Source organism: Dasypus novemcinctus, chromosome 14 (genome assembly GCF_030445035.2).
Source record: "Dasypus novemcinctus isolate mDasNov1 chromosome 14, mDasNov1.1.hap2, whole genome shotgun sequence".
Classification (NCBI taxonomy): domain Eukaryota; kingdom Metazoa; phylum Chordata; class Mammalia; order Cingulata; family Dasypodidae; genus Dasypus; species Dasypus novemcinctus.
The window spans coordinates 19,296,670-19,319,112 of NC_080686.1; the positions used below are offsets into that span (position 1 = coordinate 19,296,670).

Here is a 22,443-nt window from a genome sequence, read left to right on the forward strand (position 1 = left end):
CTGTAGAGAAGTCAGTTGTAAATCTTATTTTGGTTCTTTTTTACAAGACGAGTCATATTCTTTTGTTGATTTCAAGATTTTCTCTTTGCCTTTCAACACTCTGTCTATAACATATTGAATGTCAGCTCCCCTTGTGTTCATCTTATTTGGAATTTGTTGAGCTTCTTGAGTGGGTACGTTCAAGTTTTTCATCAAACTTATGAAGTTTTCAGCCATCATTCTTAGAATACTTTTCCTACTCTTTTCTGTCTCCTTTTCTTCTGGTATATCCATCATGGGTATTTTGATGTGCTTAATGGTGCTCCATATTTCTCTGAAGACTCTGTTCATATTCCTCATTCTTTTATCTCTATTTTCTTCTGATTGCATAATTTATTGGTTACCCCTCCCCCATAATGGATCACACTTTTCAGTGCTTTTGTATAGTTCATATTTTTTTTTTGTTAAAAATTAGACATTTTAGGTAAAATATTCTAGTAACTCTGGATAGTTATCCTCCCTAGGACTTGTTTTTATTATTGTTTGCTCATCTGCATGTTTATACGCTGAGACATTTGGCTGGATGAGTTCAGTGAAGTCCATTTCACCTGCAGCATTCAGCCTCTGAGGATTTCATCAGAGGATGCAGCCTTTACGTATACATCCAGTCTCCCTGACCCAGTGCCTGGGGAAGACTGTAGTTTTAGCCAGACTTTCTTTGACTGTCTCTTTCCCTGATATCCCTAATAAAATTCTGGCTGGTTTGCCCTCTATTGGTATCACATCCAACTCTAAGCCTCCACAATTTGCTGGTTGTGTTATTCTTTTTGACAATGCCCTGCTTCATGGTCTGATCCAATTGAAGGCAGATCCCTTGGTAGGACCAGGGAGTTTCTAGTCTTTGGAGCTGGCTTTGACCCTTCCTTGATAGAACCTCTTTGCTATAGAGCAGGAACTGTGCGTGATGTGATTCTTTTTTTTTGTTAATCATTATTATATTAATCCCATTTTTGACAATGGTAATGACTACACTTATCCTTTATATCAAGTTTACACCTTTCAATAAGCTCTACTGATCACTACCCTGTGTAAAAGTCCTCATATTTCATTTGTATCCTAGTCAAATTACTTTTATACCAAAATGTATCCCCAATACTTCCCCGTATTCATTAGTCAGCCTTACAAAATATTTCATCTTTTGAATTATTTGTACTTTAGTATCCTTTTTATTTTTTCAGATTAATTTAATTTATTTATTTCTCCCCTCATTGTTTGCACTCACTTTCTGCTCTCTGTATCTGTTTATTGTGTGTTTGTCTTCTTTTTTTCAGGAGGCACCAGGAACAGAACCTGGGACCTCACAAGTGGTAGGGAGGCTCCCAGTTGCTTGAACCACCTTCACTTCCTGCTTGTTATGTCTCTCATTGTGTTTCCTCATTGTGTCTCTTTGTTGTATCATCTTGTTACATCAACTTGTTGTCTTGCTCATCTTCTTTAGGAGGCACTGGGAATGGAATCTGGGACCACCCCTGTGATAGGTGGGTATCCAACTGCTTGAGCCACATCTGCTTTGCAGGGTTCTTTTTAGAAAGAAATTATCTTCTTAACCTCTCAATACTAAATTTTTTTTTAAAAAGCCATTTATTTTAAAAAACTGGTTTGTCAAATCACATACACAAGCAGATATACAACTACTAAAGTGGCCCTGTAATAGACACCAGTGGGGCATTCACCACACAGTACCTGAAAAATAAAGCTAAAAAGGGAGTCTGTTGAGTATTTAATTTCAGATTCCTACTTGACTCTTTGTTGAATGGCTTTAAGTTAGCATATAGTGAGTGAGAGGTAGAGTCCCAAGTGTAATATCTGATGCCTCAGGGCTCCTTTAAAAAACAAACAAAAACAAAAACCATTCCCCCATCAGCACAAGGGAAGTCTATCCTATTGTTTTCCCTTTGTGAAAACAGAAGCCAAGTTTCTCTTCCCAAATGGTTCAGCATTCCCAATCAAAAGTAATATGTGGCAACCTAGGTATTGTGCTTTGTTGAGTCATCTAATTTTCTTTACCTCCTGATTCAGACTCTTCTGCATTCTGTAACCATTCAACAAATTTCTTCATCTGGTTAAGAAAAACACTTTTGCCTTTGGCAACATGTGCTTCTTTATACCATTTCAATATCGCTTCTTCTCTCAGGACCTCAGCTTTATAAAAGAGAACCATAATCTTCTGAAAGGCTTTCATAAGTAGATGTTGTCATAACAGTATTCCTGAACCTTCTGGAGGAGGATCAGCTCTGACCGACCTTGGGAGCTGAAAACAGCCAGTAGGGGAGTGTATTGCTTCAGGTGCTTTAGGGCTTGCTGGGCAACAAGTTCCTCCTTCTTGTTCTATTCAACAGCATTCATTATACAGGTCCACAGAAGTCCAGTCACTGCTGTTTCCGGAAGATCATTCCTCTTCATTTCTTCTTTGACATACAGCACCATCTCCTTGATTGGGCATTCCTGCGAAAGATGCTCTTGGAGCTCCTTCTGGAGTTCCTTCCTGCCCAGGGACTGCTGGACTTGGAGGAAGCCAGAAAGCTCCTTCAAACCTGCATCAGCGAAATATTTAGCAAAATGATCCACACTCTGTCTGCTCTGGAAAGAGGTCAAGCAGCCTCTTGTCTGTGTTGGCTTTTCTCAAAGAAGAGGTTTAACAGTTGGCATCTTTTTCTGCTATCCATGCTTTAAAAAGCTTGACGGCAAATGAGGCTGCAATGCCTTCTTTGACTAAGTTGTCAGTGAAGAGAGTGGTGAGGATGGTGGCGGGAAGCGTGCCATCGCCCAGCAGGATCCCTGACAGCATTGCCAATTTTGTCTGCTTGGTTTCGGAAAAGGCTTCAAGGAAGAGGAGAAGCTTTTTCATTTCATCCTCTAATGCCTTTTCCAAATACTTATTATCTCCTGATGAGTTTATTGAAGACCTGAGCATAGTTTCGGATGGTTTCGTGATCTTCATTTGCTGAAAACACACAGTGGTTGGTCATCTAGGACTTGTCACCATCATCTTTGCGTGTTCCTCCAGGAGCCAGCATACTGCCAGCCACCAGGATATCGTAGAGTGTGTCTGCATAGTGACGGTAACCTAATCTTGGGCCTGTAGAGTCCAGAAACTTGACTATCCCTGAAGCCAAGTGTATCCCTTGGTTCGAATTTCTCTTTTTCATTCTTTTTCCCAGTTTTGAACTGCTGGCCTGTTAGCACTGGCTTCTGATGCTTATTCGTAAAATTTCTGTCTAAAGAGGTAGCAATGACGCGCAAGGTTGAGGGTTGCAGCGATTACTACAGCGGTGGCAGAGGCAGCCAATCTCAATGCTAAATATTTTAATCACTTCTTACTATGAATTTTTCTGTTATATTGTAATATTATGATTAGGATTTTAGTTTTAAGTTTCCTCCACATCTAAACTTATTAACTGTATTATTATCTTTAAATGAATAAATTTACTAATTGAACACATTGAAAATGTTCTCTTTCACTAATTTAGGCATTAAAATTATTCCTGGGAAGTGGACTTGGCCCAGTGGTTAGGGCATCCGCCTACCACATGGGAGGCCCAGGGTTCAAACCCCGGGTCTCCTTGACCCGTGTGGAGCTGGCCCACGCTCTGTGCTGATGTGCACAAGGAGTGTCGTGCCATGCAGGGGTGTACCTTGCATAGGGGAGCCCCACGCACAAGGAGTGCACCCTTTAAGGAGAGCTGCCCAGTGCGAAAAAAGTGAAGCCTGCCCAGGAGGGGCATCGCACACACAGAGAGCTGATGCAGCAAGATGACGCAACTAAAAGAGACACAGATTCCTGGTGCTGCCAACAAGAATACAAGTGGACACAGAAGAACACACAGCGAGTGGACACAGAGAGCAGGCAACTGGGGCGGGGGGAGGGTGGTCAGGGAAGGGGAGAAAAATGAAAAATAAATCTTTTAAAAAAATTATTCCTTTTGTTTTATTATCTATATTTCAAAACTTCAAAATAATAAGATGATAACCCATAGATATTGGAAGATTATTATAAAAGCAAAGATTACTATCAGATTTTACTTACTTGTATTTATAGCCCTCAAACATTCCAATTTTGAGGAACTATGGGCAAACAATGATGGTTTTAATTTCATTTGCCTTTTGATTATTTAATTCACAAAAGAGAGATTCTGCACAGCCAAAAGCTGCAAACTTACTTGCACAATAAATCTGAAACAAAGTGGGGAGCCATTAGTAATAGAGTTTGACAATTTAACTCTTGGATTTGTTTTTTTTCTTAATTTAGCCTCCCTTCCCCATTTCAGCCTTGATTTTAGAGACAAAGCATTACTTTTAAAATCATTATTTGGCCAAACATTTCACTCTTTTATCTCCACACAATATACCCAACACCAAGTCACTGGATAAAATATGAGACGGGAGTCACTTCAACTTCTTCTAACCCAGGAAGACAAATGAGTCAATAGGCACCTCCTTCTCTTGTTTTTGAAAAAGAGGAGGAAATCTCCCCTTACCACTGCCATTATAAATAAGGAAATAGAAAAAAATGTAGTCAAATGTACCAGAGATTTCCCCAGGGCCAGAAGCAAAGCACTTCTCTCTACCTTCAAAGAACCCTCACTTCCAGTTGCCAGAGACTGAGGAGTACCAAAAAAACCCTGCTAGTCCAGGAAGACCAATTAATCCTGCTGTACTTGAAATACACACCAAGTGTCCATGGTCAGTATTAATCATGGCAGGAAGGAAGCCTTTATAGATCTAGAAGATAGAAATATACTGTCCCAACATTTCATTAATTTATTATTTTATTTGCTCAACAAATATTTGAGGAACTTACTAATTCATTTAACACATGTAATGTATTCAATTCTGTGGCAGTACAAATATGAGTACCATGTGTCATTGTCTTCAAGGACCTTAGAGTTTTATGTGTTTGTTAATCTATTCCAATTCAGTTAAATGAACATTTTACATTTATGGTTTGTTAAAAAACTTAAAACCAAGTTTTATTAGCATGCTGAGTTCTTGTATGTAGTTGCCAGAAACTTGTATTAAAATTTAATCTCTTTCCCTTTCCTGGCTTTACCATAAGCAGGATACTTCCTCTCCACAATGGATTGGCAGAATGGGAGAAATTGATTGAGGAAAGGTGAATCTGAATGCAAGGCAAACATACTTCTGGTAAGTAAAATCCTCTGGGATTGTCTACCATTGTGTTGGATATATTCTTAGCTATTTTGGTAAAATTTACTTCTTTGTTCTCCGGCAAGACATTAATTCTGTGTTTTCTGTCCCCAAGTTAAGAGGAAATCCCAGTTTCCCTCTTCAGTTCTCTTGGAGAACTTTTCCATTCCCTTCCCCACAATATATGGCCTTTCCGCCTAGCCTCTGTTAGGGAATGATTATCTAAAACTTGGAGGTAAGGCAAAGAGATGATTATGTGACCTTTGTCATGCTAGAGAATTTTCTGATAGGCTTGCCTGAGGGTCATCTAACTCTCTTGGACAATGTAACTTTGTGTTTTGACTCACAATTATTTGAGCTCCAATTATTTCACAATCCTGCAAAATTAGAGATTAATTTGTAGAAAACTAATAGTAATGATTTTGCTGCGGTCTAATAGAAAAGATAATTCAAGAGATAAGAGTTTAACTCTCTTGTTTCAGCATTCATTTTCCCATTGACTACTTAAACCTAAGTTTCTCATATCATCATGGGATCAGCCCCATTATTCTGCTGGTTCACTCATAAATGAGTTCAGCGAAACCTTGACAATGCTCACCAACTATTCCTATGTGATTTTAGCAATGTGAGACTTTTGCTTTTAGAATTTTGGAGATTCTGCTGAGATGTGCTACAAAGACCCACTAAGGAAGAGAGCAGCTGATAGATGAAAGGATGTCTCCTTTGCTTTTGAGCTCCTTTGTGACTCACTAACCTTGCTCCAGAGCTGCTGAACTGCTTAGTGAGTTTCTGCTGAGATGCAGACAATTGGCCTCTCTTGATATTTTCTATTCAAGTGTGGCAGCAATTTAAATGTCTGTCTCTTCATACTTAGCTTAACCTTATTTTAGGGTCTTCCCTGAGGAAATGTGGGAAAAACTGTCAAATCAAAAAGAGAAACTGAGCCTTTGCTGTGTTAATTTATCAATACAAATCTGTTAAGAGATTGTACTCTTTATAACATGGATAGAAAGGCCCTAGAGAAGTGTCAGGGCTCTCACTGGAATAATCCTGATGAAAATCCTGATGAAAGTCATGCATCACAACCCAATAGAGGTTTCCATTTCCTCCTGTTTGATCATTTTGCTACTGAAGTAGATTAACTTGAGCCATTCAGTTTTGTCATCAATAGGTAGTTTTCCGCTCCCTCCTCCTTCCATCTGCCATCTTCCTTGAAGGCCACTGGTATACAGGTCAGAAACGGTGTCTTCTGGAGACAAAGTAAAGGAGGGCACTTTCAAAGCCACAGTGGAAAAAGGCCAGGGACAGACACAGAGGTCCAGTCTTCCCAGGCTAAGCTGATGATGCCACGATGAAGAGACACATTGTAAAGACATACCAGAGGCAGAGTCAGATTTCTAGGTCTTTTTCAGTCTAGACATATGAAGGTAGAATCTGGTCCAGGACTCAGCAGAGCAGAGTTAACCATATGGGACTGAGTTATGGAATCAACGAGGGCCATTTAAATGTGGTGAAAGGCATAGTAAAAAGCCTTTTTTCTTTCTTCTCAGTCTGTGTCTGTCAATTTAGAAGGCTCGGCTGGTGCAAGCTAGGATGAAACTCGTTTTGAGTGGTATCTTATTCCAACTGATACCCTCCAATTTCAGGAAAAATATCCTCTGGGGACTCTCAATGTAGATTATGACGAGTCATCAGAGGTAGTTAATAGTGATGATAACTTAGCACATGGAATTCAGATGAGTGATTTCATTATCGGGTAAGCTTCGAAAAATATGTTGGACAAAATTTAATATACTCTAACCACCACCTATCCACAAATAAACCATTTAATGGATAACATGAAAGATAAAAGTCGGCTCTGTCCAACAAAACTACTTAGGGCGGAAGATAGATTCTGGGGTATTTGCCTTTCCTGGTGATATCCTATTTGCATAGTGTAGCCGTTTGATGTTATTGATGAGTACCAAAAAGAAATATTGGATTATGTTTGTAAACTGGACTTTTCCTCTGGGCATATGAGATTATATCGGACTCAGAGGCTTACTTGATTAAGTAATCAAGTAAACCTCTTGTGTCAGTAGGGTGTTGAGTACCCACCCCTAGGTGGGTGGGGACTCACAGATAAAAGTCTTGGCAAAGGACAGAGTTGAGGGCTTTTGATGTTGGAGTTTTGATATCGGAGTTTGATGCTGAAGCCTTAAGCTGGAGCCCCAGGAAATAAGCACACAGAGGAAAGAGAAGCACGGCCCAGGAAAGGAGGAAGCCACGAAGCCTGAACCCTCACAGACGTCAGCAGCTATCTTGCTCCAATGTGTGCAGATAGACTTTGGTGAGAGAAGTATCTTATGCTTTATGGCCTGGTATCTGTAAGCTCCTACCCCAAATAAATACCCTTTATAATTTTTTGGTATTTTGCATCAGCACCCCTTTTCTGACTAATATACATAGATTTAATACAAACCAGAATTTCTTTGTATCAGGATACAACTGAAGAGAATGACAGTGTAACTAAAGCAGAGGTGTGCAATCTTTAAGGAGTTTCATTTAATCATTCATGATGGGCCCACTTGTTAGGAACAATGGTTGTAGCTCCTGTGTGGCACCAGTACCTACCAAGCTGCCTGTTCAGGACACTGGATGTCTCTTGTCCCCTTTCCAGCCTTCAGGCCATAAGGAAGGTCACTTCCTGGTGGACCAGGAACCTTGGCAGGTTTTGGGGACCTTATGGGAAAAAGGAATTCTCTTACAATTAGAGTTATTGTCTTGGTTTTGGTTTGCTAGCCTTGCAATAGATGAATAATTGAGCGCAATAAGAAAAAAAAAATCTCTGCAATTAGAGAGGTGAATAAAGATTTCTTTCATAATCTTCAGATGGAAGTTGATTCTTTGATTTTAATGGTTGCTCAGCATCATTTGGCTCTACATTTACTGACATATGATAAGAAGGCTTATATGTGTGTTGAACACCTTTTGCTGTCATTATGTCAATGAATCAAGTCAAACAGAACACGCAGTACAAGGTCCAAGTTTAGAGACGACTTGAGAGCTGGAGGATGAGAAGGGGCCCCTGTGTGAGAGTCAAGAAAAGACTATTCTCATCAGAGGAAACAGCTTCTGCAAAGATCTTCTGATGGGGAAGGGCTTTGGTGTGTTCTGGGAACATATCAGGATCCTTGGATTGTCACAAGCAATGGGTGTAAGTAGAGGAAATGAAGATGAGACATGGATAACGTAGGAAAGTGCCACATTGTACAGGGGCTTCAGGTCATCATGGGAAGCCTTTGGACTTTTTAAAAAAACTTTATTTCAACTTCAAAAAAATGAAATAATAAAGAAAAGGCAGCTTAACAAATTATGTAAACATGACTTTGAAAAAATCTTGTACAGGCACATTGTTCTTGTTTAATCTTAAAAATGAACTCAGTTGTTTCTCCAGGGTCCAAATGATGAATAAATGAGCACAGATTGGTTAAATGACATGACCAAGGTCTCCTTGTTAATTTTGAAAATGAAAAAAAAAAAACGTTGAGCACATTCAAATCTCATAAAACTCAATCCCATATTTTTTCTGACCTTGAGCATTGATGTAGTATCTTCTTTGACTTTGTTATAAAACATTACAATAGTAATGCTAACTATAGTGTCTAAGTTACGTTAGTTTTATTTTTCTCATGGATCACCACATCCTTAACACCTTCTAATAGATGAACATTCTTGTATTTGCATTATTAACCATAATCCTCACCTACCACCAAGATCATTATGTTGTACAATCTTTAGCTGTTTTTCAATTTACATTGATCTCCCTAGACTACCCCTTTCAGACACAATCACATTTAGGAATCAACAGTGTTAGTTACATTCATTACAGTATGTTACCATCAACTATTTCCATCTCCACATATTTACAATTAACCTTGTTAAACATTCTACATACATTCAGCATCAGCCCAACCCATGTTCTGATAAGTTTACCTATAATATTTAGTTCATATCAACGAGACCATGCAATAGTTGTCCTTTTGTGTCTGGCTTATTTCAACCAACATAGTATCCATTGTGGGGTGTTCATGTGTTTCTAGAAATTTGTCCATTTCTTTGACTTTGAATAGTTTGTTGGCACACAGTTGTTCATAGTATCCTCTTATGATCTTTTTTAGTTCAGTGGGGACAGTGATAATGTTCCCCTTCTCACAAACTTTTGGTTTTGTTGATTCTGTCTTTTGTTTTTTATTCTCCATTTCATTTATTTCTGCTCTAATCTTTCCTTCTTTCTTTTTGCTTACTTTGGGATTAGGTTGCTGTTCTTTTCCTCCAGGTGTGCATTAGGTCTCTGGTTTTAGTTCTTTCTTCTTTTTTAATGTAAACATTGGGGGCTATCGATTTCCCTCTCAGCACTGCCTTCACTGTATTCTATACTTTTTGGTATGTTGTGTTCTCATTTTCATTCCACTCAAGATAGTTACTGATTTTTCTTGCAATTTCTTCTTTGACCCACTGAATATTATTTAAGAGTGTATTGTTTAATCTCCATATATTTGTGGATTTTCCTTTTTTCTACCTGTTACTGATTTCCAGCTTCATTCCATTATGATCAGAGAAACTGTTCTATATACTTTCAGTCTTTTTGTATTTATTGAGGGCTGCTTTGTGATCCAACATGTGGTCAGATCCATAAGCACTTGAGAAGAATGTATAACCTGCTGATTTGCAGTGCAATGTTCTGTATATGTGTGTCCACTCCAGCTTTTTACCATATTGTTCAAATTCTCTGTTTCCTTTTTTGATCTTCTGTCTTGTTGTTCTATCTATTGATGTGAGTGGCATATTGCAAGTCTCTAACTATTATTCTAGAGACACTTATTTTTACTTACATTTTTGTCAGATTTACCTCATGCATTTTGTGATATGATCATCTAGATTAATGCAGAAAAGGCATTTGACAAAATCCCACATCCTTGCTTGATAAAAACACTTCAAAAGAAATAGAAAATTACTAAATTTATTTGGAAGGGAAAGGGGATTAATTAGCCAAAAATATCCTAAAAAAGAGGACCAAAGCAGGGGAACTTACATCTCCTGACCTTGAAGTGTTTTATAAAGTTACAGTGGTCAAAGCAGCGTGGTATTTACATAAAGATGGACAAATTGATCAATGGAATTGAATTGAAAGTCCAGAAATAGACCCACACCTCTATGGTCAACTGATGTTTGATAGGCCTGCCAAGTCCACTTTTCTGGGGCAGAACATTATCTTCAACAAATGGTGCTGTGAGAGTTGGATAATCATAACCTAAAGAATTAAAGAAGACCTCTGTCTCACTCCCTATATAAGAATCTACTGAAAATGGACCAAAGACCTAAATGTAAAAGCCAAGACCATAAACGTACTAGAAGAAAATGCAGGGAAACAACTTAAAGATTTTGTGGTTGATGGACCACCTTACACTCCAAGCATGAGCAACAAAGGAGAAAAATAGACAAATGGGTCCTACTCATAATGAAATACTTTTGCACCTCAAAGGACTTTGTCAAAAGGGTGAAAAGGTAGTTGATTCAACGGGAGAACTCGTTTGGAAATCACATGTCTGAGAAGAGTTTAATATCCATGATACATAAAGAGTTGCTATAGCTCAACAATAAAAAGACAAACAACCTGATTAAAAATGGGCAAAAGACTTGAATGGACATTTGTCCAAAGAAGAAATACAAATGGCAAAAAAATACATGAAAAAATGTTCAACATCGTTATTGATTAGGAAATGCAAATCATAACTACAATGAGATATTATTTCACACCTATTGGAATGACCACCATTAGAAAGACAGAGAACTACACATGTTGGAGAAGATGTGGAGAGATAGGAACACTTATTCACTGTTGGTGGAAATGCAGAATGGTACAACCACTGTGGAGGACTGTTTAGCAGTTCCTAAAGAAGTTGAATATAGATTTGCCATACAACCCAGCAGTACCACTACTGCATAAATACCCAGAACTGAAAGCAGTGAGATGAACAGATACCTGCACAACAATGTTCATAGCAGCATTATCCACAATTGCCAAAGATGGACACAATGCAGATGTCCATCAACTGATGAATGGACAAACGAACTGTGGTGTATACACACGATGGAATATTATGCAACTATGGTAAGATATGAAGTCGTAAAGCATATGACAACATGGATGAACCTGGAGGACATTACGTTGAGTGAAGCAAGCCAAACACAAAGGGACAAATACAGTATGATTGTGCTATTATGATCTGAACATATTGTGTAATCTCATGGAGGTAATAACTTAAAAATGGGTCGTCTGAAAATAGAATGAAGTTAAAGAATGGAAAGCAGAGGGTTAACTTGAGCAGAATCAGTAAAAATGATGTGTGTTAATCTTTGGAAATGAATAGAAAAGTTGAAAGCACACTTAATGTTTGTAACTAGCAGTACTATTATAGGATTTGATAGTGCATGAAAGGGAAAGTCTTGTATAGTACTAAAAGAAAAGGGCATGTATAGTACTAGAAGAAAAGCTAAAAATATGTAACATGGGACTGTATAGCATAGTAAAACCTCAGGTAAAATATGGCTATGGGTAATATTGCATATATAAGACTTCTTTTCCATGAAACTGAACAAATATATGTTACTGTTACAAGATGTTAATATCAGGCAAAAAAACCCAGGATGCTAAGTGAAAGAAACCAGACACAAAGTACTACATATTGTATGATTCCATTTATATAAAATGTAAATACAAAGTTTATAAAGAAGAAATTAGACTAATGGTTATGTAGGGCTGGGGAAAGATAGATTGAGAGGTGACTTCTAAGTGGTGTGATGTTTTTCTTTTTGGAGTAAGAAAATTGTTCTAAAATTGTTTGTGGTGATAAATGCAAACATTGTGATTATACTAAAAGCCACTGATTATATACTTTGGATAGATTGTATGGCATGAGAATATGTCTCAATAAAACTGCTTTAAAAAATAAATACTTTCTCAAGAATATCCAGAAATAGCAGCTATGTACAACAGGGGAAGCACAGAGAGATTGAGGGGTGGGAATTTGTCCATTTTTTGTCTATTATTATTATTATTGAAGTAATGAAAATGTTCTAATAATGATTCAAGTGATCAATGTACAACCAAGTGATTATACTAAATACCATTGATTGTACACTTTGGATGGATTATATGCCTTATTAATATGTATCAATAAAATTGATTTGTTTAAAAAAGAGAGAAAACAAAACTTCACTGGGAGAAAAATCTAAAAAAAATTAGAAAACCAACTGTGGTATATACACATGATGGAGTGTTATTCAGCTGTGAGAAGAAATGAAGTCATGAAGCATATGGCAACATGGATAAACCAAGAAGACATTATATTGAATGAAGCAAGCCAGACACAAATGGTCAAATACTGTATGATTTCTCTATTATGAACTAAATATAATGAACAAACTCATGGAGTTTATAGCTAGAATATGTTAGTTAAACTATAGAATAGATATATATTCTAACCCTATATATCTCTAATGTCATTACAGAATGAAAAACTGAGGTTTAATCTGTGCAGAATTGGTAAAAAAGGTTGTTTGTAAATGTTTGGAAATGGATAGAAATGGTGAAAGCACATGATAGGCCTTTGTAATTAGTAGCACTAACATATGGGTATGATAGTGGTTGAAAGGGAAAGTCTAAGAATGTGTATAACACTAGAAGGAAAGCTAAAAAATGAAACACAGGACTGTATAGCATAGCTAACCTTCTTGTGAAAAATGAATAGGTTAATAGTGCATACATTAGAAAGTTTTTCTCTGAAACAACAAATTTATGTCAATATTACAAGAGGTTAATATCAGGGAAATATTTGGGCAAAAATGCAAGCAAAACACACTGTGGAAGTAGTGTATAGTGATATATTATTAATTGTCCACCAATTGTAAAAAAAGGAAGCATGCTAAGTGAAAGAAACTAGACAAAAAGTGTTGTATATTATTTGATTCCATCGATGCAAAATGTAAATAGAAAAAATAAGAGAGATGGAAATAGAGTAGAAGTTATATATGTCAGGGGAAAGATGGAGAGGTGACTACCATAGTACTGGGGCTTTCTGTGTTCTTCTGTTTTTGTTTTTTGTTGATTCTTTTCTTTTCTTTTTGGAGTAATGAAAATGTTCTAATATTGATTAAAGTGATGAATGTACAATTCTACAATTATACCAAATGCCATTGATCGTACACTTTAGATGAATGGTATGGTTTATGAATATGTTTCAATAAAATTGATAAAAATACATTAGAGGCATATAATAGCAGATTTGAATTGACTAGAACAGAATAAGTGAATTGGAGAACAGAGCATCTGAACCTGAAAAGACAGGAGAACAGATAGAGAAAAGAATGGGAAAAATGGAATTGGGTCTCAGGGAATTGAATGAAGTGCAAAACACACAAACATACACATTTTAGGTATTCCAGAAGGAGAAGAAAATGGAAAAGAGGCAGAAAGAATATTTGAGGAAATAATGGCTGAAAATTTCCCAACTCTATGAAAGACATAAAGATCAATATTCAAGAAGGACAACACATCTCAAAGAGAATAAATCCAAATGGACCTACTCTGAGACACCTATTATTCAGAATGTCAAATGCTAGAGATGGAGAGGATTCTGAAAGCAGCAAGAGCAGTATATCACTTACAAGGGAACCCCAATAAGTGCTGATCTTCCATCAGAAACCATGGAGATGACAAGGCATTGGTATGATATATTTAAAGTACTGAAAGAGAAAAACTGCCAACCACATATTCATTATCTGGCAAAAGTGTCCTTCAAAAACAAGGATGAGTTTAAAGTCTTCACAGACAAACCAAAACTGAGAATTTGTCACCAAGGGATTGGCTTTAGAAGAGATACAAAAGGGTGGACAGCTACCTGAAAGGAAATGACAAGCTTGGAGAAGAGTGTAGAAATGAAGATTATAAGTAAGGGTAACTAAAAGTGTTAAGAGACAGACAATAGTGAGACATGACAATGGAAAGCCAAGGGATAAAATGGATGAAGTAAGCAATGCCTTTACAGTAATAACATTGAACCTAATGGACTGAACTCCCTTGTCAAAAGACATAGACCAGCAGAATAGAGAAAAAATAAGAGCCATTTATATCCTGTCTACAAGAAACTCACCTTAGATGCCTATATTAAAAAAGAAGAAAGAGCTAAAATCAAAGACCTAACTGCAAACCTGGAGGAAATAGGAAAATAAATGCAAACCAGTCCCAAAGCAAACAGAAAGAAAGGAATGACAATGATTATAGCAGAAATAAATACAATTGGGAAAAAATAGAGAAAATCAACAAAACCAAAAGCTGGTGCTTTGTAAAGGTCAATAAAGTTGACAGATGCTTAGCTAGACTAACCAAGATAAAAAAGAGAGGATACAAATGAATAATATCAAGAATGGAAGGGGACACTTTACAACTGACCCCACAGAAATATAAAGGATCATAAAAGGATATGATTAAAAAACAAATTAGAAATCCTAGGTGAAATTGAACGAATTCCTAGGAAAGCACAAACAACCTATATTGACTCTGCAAGAAATACAGGAACTCAATAACCCAATCACAAGTTAAGATATTGAATTGGTTATCAAAATTTTCCAACAAAGACAGGTGAAGTTTACCAAACATTTCAAGAAGAATTAATACTAATCCTGTTTAAACTCTTCCAAAAAATTGAAAAGGAGGGAAAATTACCCAATACATTTTAAGAAGCCAACATCACCCTAATACCAAAGCCAGATAAAGATACTACAAGAAACGAATTACAGACCAATCTCTTTAATGAACACAGATACAAAATTCTCAACAAAATACTTGCAAATTGAATCCAACAGCATATTAAAAGGATTACACACCATGATTAAATGGGTTTTATTCCTGGTATGCAAGGGGGGTTCAACATAAGAAAATCAATTAATGTAATACACCACATTAACAAACTAAAGTTAAAAAAACCCTGCCTGATCATCTCTAACGTATTTTTATTCTCATTAGAGATTCTTTACTGACTTTCAAATTGTTCCTTATGCTCATGCAGTGCCTTCTTAATATCCTTTATCCCTTTAGTTATATTTTCCTTCAACTCCTAGAATTGATTTAGGAGATTTGTGTGAACATCATTGATTAGTTGTCTTAAATATTGCATCTTGCCAGGATTCTTGATTTGCCCTTTGGTTGGGCCGTATCTTCCTGTTTCTTTGTATGTTTGTAATTTTTCTGATATCTAGTTATCTGATTATATATGCTTTGTTGATCAACTCCTCTCTCTTGCCTAGTGGTTTTGTTTCACAGCTCTTCTTTGATTTTTGGTTCGATTTTTCCTAAAACTTTAAGATTGCCCTGTTTAAGTTATCAAAACAGGGCCAGGGGACCCACTAATAGGGTACAGAGCAAATCAACAGGACCTGGGAAAGGGACTAGAGACAAACCTTTTCTTCCTTCACTTTCCTAGCTGGCCAGCAGATGGAGATCTTCAGCAAGCCTTTCCATGGAGATTCCATGGACTGGATTTTCAGAGCCAGTGATTCAGAGGTGGGCTATGCTGTTTAAACTTGCTGAAGAGAAACCAAACTCAGTCTCCTCTGCTGAACCCTCCCTCTTTCCAGGGAGGAATATGTCCTCTCCTCTCTTCATTGGCTGCTCTGCCACAGGTTTACTGAGTCTGTTCACCCTGAGGATGTGGGATGGGCAGCATTCCAAAGCCTCAGGAGCTACTAACTTATTGTTTTACTTTTGGCCTTTTCATCCTTCTGTCCCCAGTCCCTCCTGGATGATGCACTGGGCACTCTCCTGGTCTGCAGATCCCCAAAGCAGGTCTGTCAGACAACTTCTGCCCTTCTGTCCATGTTTTGTAAGAGAGTTGAATGCTGACTGACCTACTCCAATGCCATCCTTCCAGAACTCCCTTCTGGACATCTTTCGAGCAGGGGAGTGAGAGGATTTGACTAATGTGTTTAAAAGATGACTTTGTTCCTGCATGAAGGCAGTTTAGAAAGCATTGGAGTTGAGGATTGGAGGCCATACCTGTGGATGAGAGATAATCATGGCTTGGACTAGGGTGTTGGCAGCAGACATGGAGAGAAGTAAGTGTTTTTGAGCATATCTTACAGGGAGAGCCAAGGATTTGGGGGCTAAGGAGAAGGGAATTAAAGATGACTTAGAGATTTTCAGTGTGATTAGAAGTGGGTGCTCCCTAGTTCCATTTACTAAGATGGTATTTCCCCTAACCAAAAGGAAAAGATTTTGGGTAAGGTGGGAAAGGGGAGGAAATCAGTGGTTTTTGTAAACATTTATGGGATGTTTACTGTTTGTAGGGTATTTACTCAATAAATACTGGCTGAGAATGTGTGTTGGACCCCAGTAGGGTTTTCCATTGGCTTCCTTGTGGACAGGAAAGAAGACCAAGGAAATAGTTGCACAGACCGCAGAGAGTGGGTTTTAAAAGCTGTGAGTGGAAAGAGAGAACCAGGGGACACAGAAACAAACACATTCCAAGGCCCCATCCTCAGAACTACAGAAGACTTACGTCCTCCCACCTTTGTTTCCTTTGTTATGATGCCTAGCTGTGCATGCACAAAAAACATCTTTCTAAAAAATACATTCCCACCCCCATCCTGAGCAAGTTCCTCTCATTCATTAACAAACCAAATCTCTCTTGTATCATTACCATCACTCTTGGGTTATAGGTTGGTAGGAAGATTTTTGAGCAGCCTCAGGGGTCTTGGGACCAAACCAGAGGGAAAAACCCTATCTTGAGATTTTGGAATGGGGTAAGATCATGGGAAAGAAAACCTGAATGGGACATTGTGAAACTGGCAAGGAAGAGACTCCATTGGTCTGTCAATAAAAATCCTTCAAATTGTATATATACAGGCCAATGGCTGAAGAGTTGTTTACTAGCATCTATGATGCCATGTTAATAAATTACATGGAATTTTTCATACTGGCCAATAAAAGAAAATGGAAAAAAAAAAAGAAAACTTACCCAGAAATGAGATAAGGCATTTACAGAAAATGATTTTTCTACCATATGATCTGGAATATCAAGAAACTGTTCCCCTATCACAATTCTTGCATTGTTAATGAGGATGGTCACATCGCCAACGTCTTTTTAAACCTGGGTAGGAGTGAAGCAAACACTATTTCATTGGAAGTGTTACATTTTGAAGCATATATATATATCTCATAATATATACATATTATAAATATTATGATAAATATATAAATGTATTTTCCCTCTTGGTCTTCACTTTTAAAATTTTGTTCAGGTGACTTCTTTAAAATTAACAGCTTCACTTTTTATCTTCATGTAGAAAGATAGCAATTTTAAAGTAATTTTAGGGTCAATAAAAATAAAAATAAATCACTTTGATTTGGCCGTTTTGTTTAAAGACTCTTGGTGTTTTTGTGGAAATTACCTACTTTGGAGTATATTTCTGTCCCTCCTATTTCTATTATGTTCACACCCTTTCCTTCAGGGTCATTGTCCATTCAATGAGTGAGCTGTCATGTGTTGTGCACCACTTCTGTCCCCTGGCAACCTCTGACCATTTTCCTTCAGGTGGCACCTAGTTCTTCTTGCTGGTGTGTGATAGTCATTCTATAGGTGTCATTCTCCCTTATTCCATGAGTAAGATGGAAGGGAGCATGTCCCATTTCCCCTAATGCCTGGCCAGGAATTGACAAAAATCATTCCAAACATTTAAATGTTGACTCCATTGCTCATAGACTTCTCTTATACAGTGAACTTTTGTCTGAAAGATCACCTCAGATCTAGTTATCATTGGTGTCTATTTCCCTGCACCGCATGCTTGTATTATTGCCCTAATGTCACTTGTGTCCACAGCACCATTCTCTTCTCTTCCTTGTTGAATGACCCGCCTCACCAGTTTGCATAATCCACAAAATGTCGCATGCGCCATTCAGAGGAAAGTGTGCTTCAGCAAACACTGGATGGACTGCTTCCAATTGGGTGTTTATCTCTTTGGGTAGGTAAAGATGATCCAAGGGTAAAGCCTGGTATATGTAGAAACAACTACTTTAAAGACCACCCCTTCCTTTTTTTTTTTTTGTCCTAAACTGGATCTTTTGCATGGATACAACATTCTGTTTCTTTGTTTCTAAAACAGAAGCCCTTTTTGCCTTGCTTTGGTTTTCTAATCCCTCATTCATGCACTGCTGTGTGTTAAGTCTATCTGATAACATGATTCAGAGATATTAGATCAACACTGCTGCTAGTGCACTAGATTTAAATGAACTGTTAATATTGTTGAGCTGAGTGGAGGGGTTGGTCTCCTCTATATGGAGAGCAGCAAGCAGAGGAAAGCATCCACGTAATGCTAACATTCAAGGAAAGGCATTCCACTGGCTTGAGGAGGGAATCAGTATGAGTAAGTCCAGAAAGGATACCAGATGGGGATGGATTTGGCTTAAAATGTTCCTAAATACCTAAAAAAACCCTAGAGGGGTCAATATAGCCCTGTCCAAGAAGTCCTGAGACTTAGGGTTATCAGAGTGCAGAAGGTTTTATCCAGGTCATGAAACTTAGTTTTCAATGTTAATTCATGGCGTCGTTTAGGAAGGTGTTATCTCAAATTACAGATGAGGAAAGAGAGGTTCTGAGAGACTGACATTTTGCCAAAGAATACATGGCTTTTGAGAGGAAGAGCAATTCACATCCAACTTGGATTCAATAGCTCAAGCTCTTTTCACTCAAATTTATTACTCTCTATCCAAAATGACTATTTCTGTGAGTAATGAACAAATCCCAGGCTTGCGCAGGGGCACACTCATACATGTTACTACATATTGAGGTTTGGATCTGCCATTTGGGAATAAAGTGGAAACCTGTTTATTCCAACAAAACCTATTTATTGTACATTGGCTTCTGTGTTGAAGATGAGTGTGTTACCTCATTCTAATTTGGGGAATTAAATTATTGTTCATCTTTAGAATTCTAGCATTACTATTTGAATCTCTCTCCCATTTCAGGGGGCTGGATAATGCCTGTCAATTGAAATTCTTGTACATAAGGTCTAACAACAGTATTTTGGTTCCTTGGGAGTAGATAAGTAATTGAAATTAAGCCATAAGGCAGATAAAATGGTTTACTTAGAAAAATTCTATTGATAAGACTGCAGGAAACAAAAGTTTAAGATTTATTTCAATGGGCAGAAGATAATTTTTGGTTAAGGATTTTAACCTGATTTTTTTAACCTAAATAGTGAGACAATTTTAAACAAGAAGGGAAGATTTGGTAGGGGAGGTATCAGGGAGTCAGAGATTACAATTTTGATCAAAGGAATAGAATTCTTAAGGGGTCTTCTTTATCCCTCAATCATTTGCTGAAGACCGTTTGGGAATTCAACGTGGGCTCAAGGCTAGACTGATGGGTTCAGATCTCAGCTATAGGTTCAGATCTCAGCTATACCACCTATCTGCTCTATTACCTGGGCAAGTTCCTCAGGCTCTCTCTGTCTCTCTTTCATCATCAGTAAAATGGAGATAATAATAGTACCTACCTCATAATGAAGACTGCATATGACAATATCTCAGGAGAGAAGGCTTTTTCAGGGGCCCCGATCCAGCTATTTAGAGGCACTCCTGGTAGTTAGTGGAAATACTGTAGTTAGTGGAAATACTGGTAGTTAGTGGTAGTACTGAAACTGGATACTCTGCTATACATGCTGCTTCCTTGAGTGCACCCCAAATATATTTACCTGTGAACTTATTTCCCTTTCGCAAAATGAGAACTAGTTTTGATTCTACTTGCTTTGTTCTAAAATATACCCAGAGATACTCTTGTTCTTGTTAGCTGGTGATGAATTATAAAGAACAAATGCTACAGGGCCCCAAAACAAAGAAGGAGGCAATCTAAAAAGGACAAGAGTGAAGAGGAAGTTTCTGGTCATAAGTGTTAAAGAGTAGAGCTCAATAAATGTTTTTTTTTTTTAATTTTTAAAAAAGATTTATTTATTTATTTAATTCCCCCCCTTCCCCGGTTGCCTGTTCTCTGTGTCTATTTGCTGCATCTTGTTTCTTTGTCTGCTTCTGTTGTCGTCAGCGGCAGGGGAAGTGTGGGCGGCGCCATTCCTGGGCAGGCTGCACTTTCTTTCGCGCTGGGCGTCTCTCCTTACGGGGGCGCACTCCTTGCGTGTGGGTGTCCCCCGCGTGGCCCGGCACTCCTTGTGCGCATCAGCACTGCGCATGGGCCAGCTCCACACGGGTCAAGGAGGCCCGGGGTTTGAACCGCGGACCTCCCATGTGGTAGACGGACGCCCTAACCACTGGGCCAAGTCCGTTTCCCTCAATAAATGTTTTGGATGAACTGATTTGCCAAAGGGAAGTGAGATTGCCAAAGGGAAGGAAAATCCTTTGGGGGTTCCATCAGTAAATTTAATTGACTATACCCTTTTGGAATAATAATATAGTGAATAAGAGAGCAGAATCCCTGGATGAGAATCCTGGCTTTGCCAATCACTAGCTTTATGACCTTGGACAATTTGCCCTCTTCCTTGGTTTCTCATTTGAAAGGGGGGTGGTAATAATAGGGTTGTGTTGTATTGATTGAGTTATTATGTGCAAAGTCCTTGGAATAGTAATTACTCAAAAACTTAACCATTGTTGTCAGTGTACGTAGTAACAACACAATAAATATCAGCTTTGTTGGATGTATTTATTATATATTTATTATTTTTTTGAGGTACCAGAGGCTGGGGATTGAACCTGGGACTTGTATGTGGGAAGCTGGCATCCAACCACTGAGCCACATTGGCTCCCCTGAGAAGGTTTTATTGTTTTTGCTTTTTAGGAGGCCCCAGGAATCAAACCTGTGTGGGAGGCAGGCACTCAACAGCTTGAGCCACATCTGCTCCCAAATGTTAGCCATTATTATTAGAATATTTATCAATCTTTAGTGCCAAGTTAGAAAAAATTTCAATAGGCAAAGTCTAAGAGTAAATTCAGTCTAGATAGATACTAAGTGTTTCAGCTCTATATTCCACTCTTTTTTGGTCCTCAGTACATGTTGATAATGGCAATGCATTAGAATCATAAAACTTAGAACATTAAAACAAGAAGTGACCTTAAAGGTCATCAAGGCGAATACTTGTAATTTACAGATGAAAAAACTGGAAATTAGAGTGGGTAGTTACATACTTGATAGTAACAAATCTATGGAATTGGTAGGTGCACAACCAATGAGCGGCAGAATTGGGACCAGCTCAATTTCTCTTGATCCCTGTCAGTAAGTGGGCTACCAAGAAAAGCAGCTGGGCAACGCTGGGCGCGGGAGGCGCATCACAGTTCCTCCAGTACTGTCTTACGCTGTGCCTTATTTCTCAGGTTACAATGTCAATTTTCTGATATGCAGAATCAGGCCCGAAACACATAGAGGTCTTTGATAAGCTTATTATACCTTTTTACCTCTCTTTGACAGAAAGCATACTAGTTGAAGTATTTTTCTTGGGCATGGAAGTCATGAAGGAAACAAATCAGCTTACCTGTTTGGCGACTCTGTAGCTCTCTTGCCTGTACAATCATGTGTATAGGAAAATACTTGCACACCACCATTTTCTTTAGCCAGTCTACATGTTTCCATGTTGCCTTCTGTATTAACATCCCATAGAACTAAAATGGCTCCAAGACTGGCAAATTTTATGGCCAACTCTCTTCTAAGACCACTTCCAGCTCCTGTTATAAGTACAATTTCTCCAACCACATTCTTTTTTTTCTTGGGAATTATCTTGTAAGCTGAAGATTCTAAAAAGTAATAGAGAAATTTTCCCAAAAATATGGGGGTGTCCATTATAGCATCCATGTTCATGGACCAAGGAAAGGGTTTTCCTAATAATGAAATGGTGATTGGTAAATCAATCACATTATGATAAAAATGGAAGGATATAAATCACATTTAGTACAAGAGAATTTACCTTCCCGACATTAGAGAGAGAGAAAGAGAGTGAAGGACAGGGAGAGAGAGAGATGGACATGTATACATTAGAACAACTGCTAAAATATCTGAATTTTAAAATTATAGAAATAATGATTATGAAAATATTTTACGTTAATAAGAACTGTTCCAATTTACAAGACAATTTCATGCACACAATCTAATTTGACCTATAGATAGGTTGCAGATACAATGGCAGCTTTATAGTTAAAGACATAGAATTTTTGAGCAGTTT

General features: G+C 37.9%; 1 protein-coding gene and 1 pseudogene across 1 annotated transcript in view; both read right to left on the minus strand.

Moving 5' to 3' along the window:
- The window catches only part of LOC101447890 (short-chain dehydrogenase/reductase family 16C member 6-like), a 64,586-nt gene extending 42,510 nt beyond the window's left edge, over window positions 1-22,076 (minus strand). Inside the window, 5 exon segments of the mRNA XM_071207785.1 lie at window positions 4,067-4,212; window positions 4,642-4,761; window positions 17,244-17,375; window positions 21,760-21,791; window positions 21,794-22,076. Coding sequence (XP_071063886.1) covers window positions 4,067-4,212; window positions 4,642-4,761; window positions 17,244-17,375; window positions 21,760-21,791; window positions 21,794-22,076 — 713 coding nt within the window.
- LOC101445659 (eIF5-mimic protein 1 pseudogene) lies at window positions 1,922-3,069 on the minus strand (annotated as a pseudogene).
- Window positions 22,077-22,443: the final 367 nt, after the last annotated feature.